General features: G+C 33.7%; 1 protein-coding gene across 1 annotated transcript in view; it reads left to right on the top strand.

Moving 5' to 3' along the window:
* LOC132549872 (uncharacterized) overlaps nt 1–13,559 on the top strand; it is a gene marked incomplete at its 5' end in the record, with an annotated part of 36,322 nt that overhangs the window by 19,412 nt on the left and 3,351 nt on the right. Inside the window, 17 exons of the mRNA XM_060213840.1 lie at nt 185–272; nt 406–552; nt 902–1,066; nt 1,421–1,519; nt 2,521–2,615; nt 3,096–3,243; nt 3,674–3,791; nt 4,342–4,543; nt 5,091–5,157; nt 5,691–5,852; nt 6,759–6,851; nt 7,263–7,439; nt 8,607–8,678; nt 9,339–9,449; nt 10,149–10,313; nt 12,077–12,346; nt 13,399–13,491. Of these exons, the coding sequence (XP_060069823.1) occupies nt 185–272; nt 406–552; nt 902–1,066; nt 1,421–1,519; nt 2,521–2,615; nt 3,096–3,243; nt 3,674–3,791; nt 4,342–4,543; nt 5,091–5,157; nt 5,691–5,852; nt 6,759–6,851; nt 7,263–7,439; nt 8,607–8,678; nt 9,339–9,449; nt 10,149–10,313; nt 12,077–12,346; nt 13,399–13,491 (2,272 nt within the window). The remainder of the gene's footprint in view (nt 1–184; nt 273–405; nt 553–901; nt 1,067–1,420; nt 1,520–2,520; nt 2,616–3,095; nt 3,244–3,673; nt 3,792–4,341; nt 4,544–5,090; nt 5,158–5,690; nt 5,853–6,758; nt 6,852–7,262; nt 7,440–8,606; nt 8,679–9,338; nt 9,450–10,148; nt 10,314–12,076; nt 12,347–13,398; nt 13,492–13,559) is intronic.

The raw sequence follows: 13,559 nt of genomic DNA, 5'->3' as shown, positions 1-13,559 counted from the left end.
TGTTGTATCTTGAGAGCTATTTAAAATATTTTATTCATATTTGCCTCACAGCACATGCATCTAGTAAACATCAAGTTACTTGATCATAATATGAGATGACTTTTGTCTCATGTTATATTGGGAAAATCTTCTGATATTTTCAAATACTTTTAGCCAGTATAACATAAAACTTTATTGTTTGTAGAAAAAGGAATGAAGAAAAACTGGATTTGATCAAATGGAAAGAAGTAGAGGAAATAGCTTCGATGTGTGGTATTGTGGATGGCCAGGAGGTAGGGAAAGTTAAAAAGTTTCATAATTGTTTTTTTCAAATTTCGTCTTTAGATTACATTTTTTTAATATGTTATTTTAATTGAGTTTTTCTTATGATTTTTAAAACCTGATTCCTGATTTTTGTTTTTGTAGCTTGTTCAAGCTGTGCAGTTCCTTCATGACCTCGGCTCACTTCAGTTCTTCAACACTGAGTTTCTACGTGGCCATGTCGTCATTTATCCACAATGGATTGTCGATGTCATGGCGTGTATTGTGACTGTCCACGCAGGACCCACACAAGTATGTTTGACCTGCTGAAATCAAATCCATGTAAAACTGATCCTGGAATGTTTAGAATATTTTCTTATAAACCCATTTTATAGGAGGAGTGGTGCAGCTATTTTCTTACCTATGTCCGTCCATCTTGATTTAGTTTATGGTTACCCAATATTATTCAAGTATTGTGTTTTACACCTTAAAGAATAAGATGGTCATTTATCAAAGTTAAAGGTCAAAGGTCATTGGACCTCTGATGACAGTTCTAATGTAGGGACTAATTTAAAGTCTTTAATTGAGTCCATATTTGAGGTTTAAATTTCTTAGACGAACAGAGTATATAACTATTATTTAATTATCTTGCTCGTTTCAGGAAGGAAAACTATATCACAAAGACATGGCGGAAGTGTGGAAGGCATACCCAAAAGAGTTCCACCCCTGGCTACTGCGACTTACAGAGGAGTTTGACCTGACATTTCCTCTTGTAGACGAGCCAGCCAACCTTGTTCCCTGTTTACTGCCAAACACAGAACAAAAGGTTTTTTGATTCAAATTTAAAAAAAATGAAGTTTCACGGAACGAAAATATTTCATTATGATTGTTTTTAGATAAAAAAAATAGAAACTGTGAAATTACATATTTTTGTGGGACTCAAATTTTATGATTTTTAAAAAAAATAATAATATTAGTTTATTGGATTTGATTTCTTTAATAAACTGTTACAGTACTGTCTAAATCCATCTGAACTATAAATTTCATGGACAGATGAATTGGGGATTAAGATTATGTATGGAGTCAGCGAAAATAAAACTCTCTCAAAAATAAAGGAATTTACAGTAATTTTGAAAAATCTTTGAAAAAAATTCTTATTTTCATCTTACTATAATTTCAGTACAATTGGCCTGCGATTGAAGATGGTTCTGGTATCCAGGAAGGCAAAATGATTTATAGTTTTGAATATCTGCCAGCTGGTCTTTTCAACAGAGCCCAGGTAAGAATTGCGTTGCTGATTGGATTTATATAATCTCTATATTGTATACTGATAGCAGATAAAAATATTATCAAATTCAACATTATAATCAAATTCATCCATTCTCTTAACTCTGCTTTGATCAGAATTGAAAAAAAAAAAAAAAAAAAAAACTATTGAACTTTGTGAAAATATTGAAATATCATATGTGAAATCATATATTTTCATTGGATTCAATCTTTGTTTTTTTCAATATATCAATTAACCTTTCCATTATTCCATAGGGTATCTGATTTGGTGGATAAATATTTATTTCTGGATCTGCTAATGCTAATATCTCATGTCCAATATTTAATTTTTCTTTTTAATTGTAGACATTTGAATTAAGCAAAATGAATTTCAAACAAAAATTAACAATTATACAGTATTTAAACCTGAGAGAGACTTAAAACATAAATGGAAAAAATTTCAAAATTTCAAATTTCAAACATATCACAGTTATGGTATAAGCCTATAGTCACAGCCTTTGGAACTAGCTCTTACTACCAATCCTAGCTTTCTGATTGGTGGAAATATTCCAACAGTCTGTCGCTGACCTCTGGTTTACTTTATTATACTTGACCCACATTGTTCACGAGGCAAAACCCTAAAAGGAACAAAATTTTCAGATCATCGTTATTGCTAATTTGATTGATTTTGTTATGGAGGAAACAACGACATGTTTCAGATTTCAAACCTAGAAAAATATAATTGAAGATATGCCCATAACAATATTTTCTATTCTACTCTTTCTATTGGACTAAACAGAAATAAAGGTCATTGTGATTTGGTATTAATGAACTTGTGTATCCTAATTCAAGATGAAATGTGGAGTGTCACCGTTCATGTTTTAAAATGAAAACAAAATATCAGAAGTCACCCTCCTATGTCTAAAATTAGTATAAAATATTATGGGATTCTAACCTGGTAAGCCAGTTAGTATGTGGTTATAGACTTATTAACCAGATTGTAATTAACCAAAGGTGAGACTGCATCAGTTTGCTGAGAAAGGAATCCTCTGGAAGAAAGGCATGTTTCTGAAGAAGAACAACCATATTGCTGTGGTCCTTCAGGATTCGTAAGTCATCACGTTTACTGTAAATCTGATTATTTTTTAGGGTTTTTTCATTTTTTTTTCTGAGGATGGATTGAAATTATAGAAAAACTAAAAAACACAAAAATGAAATTCTTTGAGAAAAAGACGTCCATTTTACTTTGAAGATTTTGGTAAAACTGTAGAACTTCGAAGTTCGAAAGAAATTTTTATTATAGTTCATAAGGAGACTGCAGGATGACCTGTCAATTTGTATCAATAAGTTTGTTTTAAAACCCGTAGGAAGACTGGTCACTTATAGCTTACTGATAAAAGGTTCATATGTGAAGACATTAGGAGACTGTAATTGCCTTTTTGACTCTTTAAATGGTGGTTAGGATGACTAGTCAGATAAACTGACCTATTATTAGATAAAATTTTTTGTAATTTCATTTTGATGTAAATAATTACAATTACGATTCTTTCATTTTTTCTTTTTCTTTTCACATGATCTTTTTTTCTCAGTTCTGGAAAAGTTCTGGTGAAGGCCCAAGGATTCCGTCCCGAGAATATGATCTTCCTTGTCCACGAGGTGTTTGAGACTTTGATCACAGACGCCTACAGCGGTGTGCAGTATGACTTTCAGATCCCCTGCATGGAGTGTTTGAACATGGTGAGGTGAAAAGCTGAAGCTGAAACTTAATGAAAAAACTAAAATTCTCATACATGAAGTTATTAAACATTTGCTCTCAGGATTTTTTCTAACTTTATTTGAAGACAAATTGAAACTAACTTTTAAAAAATTCAATGTTAAATATCAGAGAATATCATACATTTGTGTATTCTACATGTAATTTCTATTCAAATCTGATTGTTTGAATAAGGCTTATATTTTAGAATATCAATAAGAGTATTTTAATAAAAGGGAAAAAATAGTGTAAATTTTGTCAAGAGGAAAGCATTTAAAAAAAAAGTAGAGAAACTTTCATAATCTGATAAGGTTTTCCATGACCTCCGGTGTTATCCATGAAGGGGAACTAAAAAAATAGATTTGACCTTGAACTTTTAAATGAAAACTTTTATGAATGGTTTTGTCTTTACAGCATCTTAGTGAGCCAAGTATGTTTTCTGCTACCAAGATACACAGGGCTGCCGAACTGAAGGCTCCATTCTTACAGTGTGACAATCTTTTCCATGTTTTGTCCATCTCAGAACTCCAGAGTAAGTAGAACATCAGTGTATGGTGGGTTTTGTGATGATGCAGAAGAAGCTTACTCTTTCAGAACACCTGGGACTTTTATTACTGAAACCATTCTCATGCTTAATTCACACCATCCACCAAGGTTGGGTAGGTGTCGGTAGTCATTGGTCAGGATTAAAGGTCAAAGTTCACACTTTACCAGTTTTTAAAGGAAAACTATGACTGTGTACAAGATCTTTTAGGAACCATTGGACAGATTCAATGCAAATTCCCACCATAGTTTCACCCAACCAAGGTCTTCATGTACTGAATGGTTTTGCTTTTTCTGTTTATCTTTTTAATTGGAAGATTCACAAGGTCTATGTAAAGTAATAGGCTACATTATGCCTATAATTCTGACTTTTCTCACACTTTTCACCTTGTTGACAGTATAATGTAAGTTAATGGTCATGCATAGTATGTTGGACCTATCTCAGCATAGATATTTTCTATTCAATAATAATTGTACTAGCTGTGTCTGAATTCACTCTGCTTGATTTTTTCATTTCATCTTTTTATTTTTTTAAACAGATGCTCTTCCCCCAGACAGAAATGTTGATCTTGATAACCACTTACGACGAAGTGTCCAAGAGCTCCATGACCTTGGAGAAGGGGTCAAGGTCAATATGGTGTTTGTTTACAGTAAGAAAAATATCCCTTCACTGCAAGATGAGGGAAAAATGGTCCATCCTGGTACCATCATGGAGGACTTGAGAAATTCTGGATTCAATGTGTAAGTTTGATATATTACACATTAACATAAAATTTTATATCTTTGAAACTAATGTCATTGCTGAAGTGCAGTAAACTAGAGCCTTCTGATAAGCCCACCTACATCTAATGCTGCAGCAGTTTCAGTACAAGTGCTGTCAAATGTGATGTATTGATGCTGTGTAATTAGGAGGCCTATTAAGTGCTAGAGCTTACACGTTGTCCCATTCATTTTATTGGAGAAGAAGTATTGTAATTTTTGTATCTTTTATATTTATCAAAATCGTGACCAAAGTAATACAGCCTTTGATCCCAATTTTTGTTGTTGTACATTTTGTAAGTAGTTTTCACACAGACCCACAATATACAGAGTTTGATCCTTTTTTTGTTCTCAGTATGAAAATTTAAATTAAGGTTGTAAATTACTGCCAATACTCTGCTTTGTTTATTTGTTAGTGCAAGACAAATGTAAACAATTCGATGGATATAAGCCTATGTTACCTTAAAACTAAGAAATATCAAACTATTATATCTTATTGTACAATAGAAGGTGTGTTTGCATTTTTCAGGGCGTTCTGTGATAATCCAGAGACAGCAGATATGTCCGCACTGACCCTCACCATGAAGACAGCCAAGGTTTGTGTAATATCATATTTCTCTGCAAACAAATCTACCTATTTAGGCTATAGTGAGTGAAAAAAAAACCTCAAAACATAAAATGATATGTCCGCACTGACCCTCACCATGAAGACAGCCAAGGTTTGTGTAATATCATATTTCTCTGCAAACAAAACTACCTATTTAGGCTATAGTGAGTGAAAAAAAAACCTCAAAACATAAAATGATTTAATGATTAAATTAAGACCCAAGTCACACTTTCAAGCATCTGTACACAGTGAATAAGAGAAATATTGCCTTTATATTCAAAGGCTGGAGATTTTACACAAGGTGGTGAATGAGAGATTTTCTCTTTATAATGAAAGCTAGAGACTCTGTATCATGAGATACGGAAGTCTACACTTTTCCTTTAGCCATGTACTTGATGGGGACTTCTCATACCTTCAGCCAAGAATTTTCTCCACTTGTATGGCTCTTGTACCTGAAGATTAATGTTGATGAAAAGACATTACAATGGGTTTCATACAGTTTATCTATCTCTTATTACACAGGTTGTGTTGATTGGAATGTCTGATGAGCTTTGTGAAACTGAGGCTTGTCGTAACATCATTATTTTCGTGAAGGAAACTCTACGGAAACCTATCGTTCTGGTAGCTCTCGGCAAAGGGCTCAAGTGGAAAGAATCCAACATCTACATCACCTTGAATGATGAGGTAGCATGATTTTCTGTAATTACTTGGTTTAATCACACTATGAACTGATATCTTGGTGTGCTCCATTTTATGGAGATCTGATATAGTTGTGTTAGCATTAGAACTACCACAATTTTAAATCATATACTTATATGGAGGCTGAAATATTATTTTTTTTTTTTTTTTCAATATTCGGACTTGATATTTTGTTTATAATTATTCTTATCAACTTATTGGTGGACAAACATCTTCACAAAAAAGTAAGATTATCATCAAAATCAACAAAAAATAATCCACCACAAAAATGAGTAACTTTGTTTTGACACATAGATATTTGTGATCTGAATTTAATATGATATCCAATTTTTGCATATAATATACATCTCATGCTATTAAATCTGTTCCCAATGATTGTAACTGTTGAAATACCCTTGGAGAATTTGAGACGGCTGTGTCAGCTTCTTTAAGTTAAGAACTTTCTATGATACATGAAATTTAAATGTTTGGTATTTTCATGGATTAAAATATGTTTGAGACCACATTAATTCCTCACAAAACAGCAAGATTTTTGAAAATGACTGGCTATATAGAAGATACTGTATCATTATTAAGATAGATAAAGAAATTAATATTTGGTTTAAGGGCTGCCTAGAAAAATACATCTGTTTTAATTTGAACAGGCAGAACACATCAATAACTTAAAACTCTTTACAATATGACTACACAGCTTAAATATATATCGCTGTCGAGGTAATTCAATTTCATCAAATCTACATAACACAACAAATACCAAAAAAAGAGTGAAACAATTTTATTACTTAAATAAATGTTTAAAGGATTTAGAATTCAAATAAATATTTAAATTTGTTTAGTTATAGATAACCATGGGGTGTTTGAAATGTATATGACTGACTTTTAATTTGACAGGTGTATGTGAAAATGCAAGATCCGAAACACTACAAGAACAAGTTTGTCGAGCTGAAAGAAGCCATACAGCGAAAGGCCTCCAAAAAAACAGTGGTAAACATACATACATATATATATATATATTTCCTCGTGCCACAGATCAACAGTAAATCTTGAAATATTTACAATTCCCAATACATGACATAATTATGATGCTGTCACATTAATGGTGGGAGTTTTATTTTCATTTGTGCATAAAAGAAACAGACTTCACATTTATCTTCATTTCTGTAATCGACGGAATTTCAGGTCCATAATAATTTGACGTTAATTCTTGGAAAACACATTATGATTCAAATTAAAGTTTATTTTTCATTATGATATCATATTTACTTAATAATTGTTTCAAATTAAATATTTCATAATAAATTTGCAAGATTTTAATTTCGAAACTTTAGATGAAGAAAACATCACTACAGCTTTACGTATATTCATCAGATGATTGTATGTTCTGCTGCTATGTAGGTTGAGGATAATCCAGGGTGTTTTGTCAGCTACTGTTGGTCAAACTCCCATGATGCAATTGCCAAGGGCAGTCGCAAGAAGGAAGGTGCACTTGGTTGGGGTGACCCGCGGAAAATAAAAAATTTCCTAGAGAGTAAAGGCATTTCCTGTTGGCTAGACATTGAACGTGTCGGAGGGGTGAGAAAAAATATAAATTTTTAATCAGCTAGCTGAAAAAACATTGTAATAACATTTTCTGATAATGTCCGTTATGCATTCTCTACTTGGCTTTACCAACATAATTAATTTTTAATCTTTGGTTAATGTCAAGTCTGACAACCTTTCCAGCAAAATTGAAATAAGATATTTTTTCTATTCCGTTAGTATTTTGTTCTGTTCCATCGGTCAGTATAACATCCAATAAATGATGATTATATAATTTTTTTTAAAAAGCAAAAATAAAAAATATTTCTGTTATTTACATTTTGAAAACATTACTTTTATTCACTGGTACTTACGTTCATCAAAAACCAATAATTATTGTTCATTGGACGTTATACCCACTGACGAAACAGTCGTCCAACTGATATGGAATAGCAAAACAGCTGATTCTAATTCCAAGGAGAGTTTGTCAACTACAGGAAGTAGACAGATGATAGTTCCAAAATAACACTGTCTTTTTTAGTATGTTTTTGTGAGATATTTTAAATATTTACAATTGCTTCAAGTCTTTTAGTTTATACAAAATGATAATTTTTACAACAAGTGTACAGTGGTCTGGCTTACTACAAACCAGACCTGACATTAACTGAAGTAAAAACATCAGTTTTGTAAGTAAGGGAATACACACCTGGAATGTGAATATAGATTATTGATACAAGTAACACACAGTCTATTTAATATTGTTCAAATTGACAGCAAGATAAAAAAAACTTTGTATATTATACATGACATTGTTTTTATAACAAATGGATTATTTAATGAAGCTGCATGTTCTTTTTTTCTCTTTACATTTTCATATAGCTTGCAGTGCTCTCACACCCCATTTTGGGACTTGGGGCCCGGGGCCCTTAGAATTGGGAAAAATAACGGTGTTTTCCTTAGAATTGGGAAAACTTGGGGTCTAAATTGGGAAAAAAGATACTATTTTGCATTGGGAATGGGGTCGAATATCGGCCCCAAATCTGGCAAATTGAAAGCCCTGGCTTGAACTTATATCATTGTACAACATTGCATCTATCAGTATATATAATGCCTTTGTGTTCAGCAAGACAGCTGCCCCTTTTACTCAGAGGAACCTACCTTGTATTATTTGTTAAGTCAATATGAATTTGACTTGTGACATTTTTTTTATTTATTTGACAGGGTGGCTTGTTCGAGGATATTGCTGGTGGTTTGAGGAAAGCTCAAGTTGTTGTGGCCTGTGTGTCAGACGAGGTAAGTAAAAACTACACACCACTATCACATGACTTAAAAGTGATATTGCACCTTGTTTTCATTCCAGTAATATCATAAGTACAATATTTAAGCCTTAAGTTTAACAAGGCATCATTACATGAATCATACAATCAGACATCATTATCATTGTTTTATACTTAAAATTAATTATTTTGATATGGACATTACAAGGGCTTATCTTCAAGATTAAGTTTCTGTTTTCTGAATCAAAGGTCATGGTCACTATTATAAAAATTGATACAAATTTCAATTTTCTCTATCTGATACTTAATAACCCAATTGATTATGATTTAACCGAGAAATATTAAGAAGCATAGATACTTGATAGTAATTTATTATACATATTTTAGGCATAAAAGAGTTATAATATTGATAGATTTTCGTACCCAGGCCATTTTATGTGTATGGAGGGGACTAAAGTGTTATCCATATGTCTGTTGTGTCACACCCTTTCACAATGTGATGTCATATTTTCAAAACCTCTCAACAGATTTGGTTCAGAATTACCCTGTAATATCAAAAAGTTCTACACCTGGTCACATTCTGATTTGTATGGGAGTGGAACGGTTGTACACATAATTTATATTTTTTTCCTTTTTTTTTCTACAGAGTTTAATATATATTGACATTAATTTTCAGTATGCCAATTCCACCAACTGCCAGATGGAGTTCCGTTTTGCTCTCTGCCAGCTCCGTTTGCCCATCATACTTGCAGTGGTTGGCACAGGTTATCAATGGGAGAGGTCAGAGGTCAGTGATGAAATACATTGTACTGAATGTTATGAAATACATTGTATGTCAGTTCAGGTCAGAGTTCATAGATATTAATTTATGTCATTGAAGGTTAAAGGCCATTGATGACTCTGTGATAATGAAAGTTTAATTAGTGAGGGTCACAGTACATTAAATTTATGTCATTGAAGGTTAAAGGTCTTTGAATAAATTGTTTTAATTTCTATGACAATGAAGACAAAATCATTGAGGGTCAGAGGTCATTGAATAACTTCAGTCTGTAGTAGTGGAAGTCTGTCAACAAATTACTTGTGAGTTAGTGAAGGTCAAAGGTCACTACATTAACTATGAGCTGGAGGTCTTTGAATAAATTGTTTTTGTTGGTAAAGGTCAGGTCAGAGTTCATTGAATCACCTCAGTGTTATTGAAGATCTGTCATTGAGTTAACTCTGAGTTAGTGGAGATGCAGAGATTGTGCTTATGGAGTTAAGGATGATCAGAGGTCATTGAAAATGTCTTTGTTGGTTAACGTTAGATGTCATTGAATAAATGTTACATAGAAGCAGGGGTGAAATTTGTATTATACCATGTACCACGTATGTGTATTGAATTGAAAGACCAATAAAACCTCTACTTTATGAATAATTTCATTAAAATTGGTATTTTTCATTTTTTTTATCTATTCATTTTTTTACTTTTTTCTTTTTGTTTTATCAGATTGGTATGCTTGCCGTTGGACACCAGAGTGTAAAATTGAACTTTCAGAATGAAAACAATAGCGCATATGATCAGCTGTTAAATGAGGTCAAATCAAGGGTCAAGGTCAATACAAATCAAGATGAGGCGAAGAAAGGAGAAGATATACAGAAAGTTGCATTCCAGGTACGAGTAAAAATGTGTTTTAACACATTGTACACTACCAGTTATGTTCAACCATCAACAGCTTTGCAACATGAACCTGTGTTGCCTCTTAGGAAATTTCATTTTCTGTAAAATTAGCTTTTGGTGTGTATACATAGAATGATACTAAACTTTCCCGATAGTAATCTCCAGCTCATTGTTTTGAATTTCAATAAAAAGTTTTCAAATAGGGGTAATCTAATGAACAAAATATCACCCAAGGTCTGACCAAGATACTGTGTACTAAGCTGTGATAAGCCAATCCTCTGACTTTGAAGTGATGTGTTGTCCCCAATGTGGGCTTTATTTTATTTAACCCTTTCGGCGCCAATTATCTTTTACAATGTACAGCTCAGCGCCAATTATCTCTTACAATGTACAGCTCAGCGCCAATTATCTCTTACAATGTACAGCTCAGCGCCAATTATCTCTTACAATGTACAGCTCAGCGCCAATTATCTCTTACAATGTACATCTCAGCACCAAATATCTCTTACAATGTACAGCTCAGCACCAAATATCTCTTACAATGTACAGCTCAGCGCCAATTATCTCTTACAATGAACAGCTCAGCACCAGTAATCTCTTACAATGTACAGCTCAGCGCCAATTATCTCTTACAATGTACATCTCAGTGCCAAATATCTCTTACAATGTACAGCTCAGCGCCAGTTATCTCTTACAATGTACAGCTCAGCGCCAATTATCTCTTACAATGTACAGCTCAGCGCCAATTATCTCTTACAATGTACAGCTCAGTGCCAATTATCTCTTACAATGTACATCTCAGTGCCAAATATCTCTTACAATGTACATCTCAGTGCCAAATATCTCTTACAATGTACAGCTCAGCGCCAATTATCTCTTACAATGTACAGCTCAGCGCCAAATATCTCTGACAATGTACAGCTCAGCGCCAAATATCTCTTACAATGTATAGCTCAGCGCCAATTATCTCTTACAATGTACAGCTCAGCGCCAAATATCTCTGACAATGTACAGCTCAGCGCCAAATATCTCTTACAATGTACAGCTCAGCGCCAATTATCTCTTACAATGTACAGCTCAGCGCCAATTATCTCTTACAATGTACATCTCAGTGCCAATTATCTCTTACAATGTACATCTCAGCGCCAATTATCTCTTACAATGTACAGCTCAGCGCCAAATATCTCTTACAATGTACAGCTCAGCGCCAAATATCTCTTACAATGTACAGCTCAGCGCCAAATATCTCTTACAATGTACAGCTCAGCGCCAATTATCTCTTACAATGTACAGCTCAGCGCCAATTATCTCTGACAATGTACATCTCAGCTCCAAATATCTCTTACAATGTACAGCTCAGCGCCAAATATCTCTTACAATGTACATCTCAGCACCAAATATTTTCCGGAAAATATCCGAAAACAATGGCAGCATTACTGAAACAAGCATATCTTGGCTAGTAATAAAGATATAAAAATTGTCGACAAAAGTCACCTATGGCAGCCTGTCTGCATGTCGAATTTGGTCGCCTATGGCAGCCTGTCTGCATGTCGAATTTGGTCGCCTATGGCAGCCTGTCTGCATGTCAACTTTAGTCGCCTATGGCGCCGAAAGGGTTAAATAAAAATGTATATATATTCATACAAGCTGACACATAAATGGTTCAAGAGGAGAGAACCCAACCTTATTCATCATTTATCAAAGAAAAAACCAACAGGAATGGGTTCAAAATTTTTTGTTGTATTTCTTAACCACAGGAAGTACTGGAGTTATCGCAGCGTCAGTTCCTGAGACATCTAGTAGGCTACGCTGATGCCATGTTCAGCGGCCATTACCCACGTCTTATTGTTCTGGACTTAGTAGAGGAAGAAGCACCACCAGAGGAAGAGAAAAAAGTGGAAGAAGTGTTGACAGATGAACAGAGGAAGGAAGCTGAGGCTAGAGATAAGGAAAAACACGCCAACTTGGCTAAAGTGAAAGAGGCTGCGAAGAATCTGAAAGATGGAAAGGAAAAATCTGAAGCTGAGGTTTGTTATATTGTAGACTTGTCCAATATATAAATGTATATTCTACGTGTGAAGCAGTTTTTACTAATTTTGGCTGATCTTCCAGGCAACTGTAGTTTTAAATTGATATCTATTGAAAAAGCAGGGAAATGATGATAAAGGTCAAATATGTTGTACGTACCAATATTTTGTAAGAATCATATTTGTTTGTTATTTAAGTGAATTTGAAAGTTTTGTTTTGATTTTTAGTTCACCATATACGATATTTTTTGTGTTATTTTTTTTTCAAATAACAACATTAGAGGTTTTCTTATAAGCTTTGTTCTGGGGACTTGATTTTTAGTTCACCATATCTGAATAACAGGTGATCTTATGCGATGTTTTTTGTGTGTTATATTTTTTTCAAATAACAACATTAGAGGTGGGCAACCATTTCTTATATTTAGAAACTCTATTAAATTCTGGGGACTTGGGGCAGGGCCGTGAATGGGGCCTAACGAAATGTTGGTGTCAAACACTGCTCTTTCTTAACTCCTGAGCATATCTCAACCAACTTTGATCTAAGGCATCATTAGGGATGGGCAACCACCATTTAAAACCATTTTAAGCAAAATGTAACACAGTATGGTTTTAGCCTATTGTCACAGCCTTTGGAACTAACTGTAACGACCAATTCTAGCTTTTTAATTGGTGGAAATATTCCAACAGATTATCGGTGACACATATTGGCAGTCGTATGCTGCACTGTAGAAACAAAACGGAATCATGCATGCATACTCTTGTTTTTTCTGTCAGAATGAAAGTTTTTTTGTCAAAATTTAGCTCAGGCTTGGAAATTTCTCAAAATTTTGGTAAAATACAGTGATATGATAGTGAATGCAATTTTTGGAAGTGAAAGCTGACATATCCAGGTCAGCAATACAGACCCCATGGGCCTCTTGGTCAAGTTTTACTTCCGAAAGAAATGCAGTGTTTTTGGGTTAGTAAGAAATCAATGAAAATTTGTTTGTCAATATCAATTAATTACCAGGTATGTGATCAGGTGGAAAATTTTTATCTGTCTTCCATTTTAGAAAAAAGAAGAGGAGGATGAGGAAGAAGAGGAGGACGAAAGTACAAAATGGAAATCAAAATATTGCTATAGACTTCTTTGTGAACATGAGGAGGTAGGTATTCAATTTTTGATAGCTGTATCTGCTGTAAATTCTATCTTAATATCATTACATTATCGCTA

This window comes from Ylistrum balloti, unplaced genomic scaffold, assembly GCF_031769215.1.
Source record: "Ylistrum balloti isolate Yb309-2 unplaced genomic scaffold, AGI_CSIRO_Ybal_v1 Utg370082, whole genome shotgun sequence".
Lineage (NCBI taxonomy): Eukaryota > Metazoa > Mollusca > Bivalvia > Pectinida > Pectinidae > Ylistrum > Ylistrum balloti.
The sequence above is the reverse complement of the archived record's forward strand: the minus strand, read 5'-3'. Positions and strand labels throughout refer to the sequence as shown.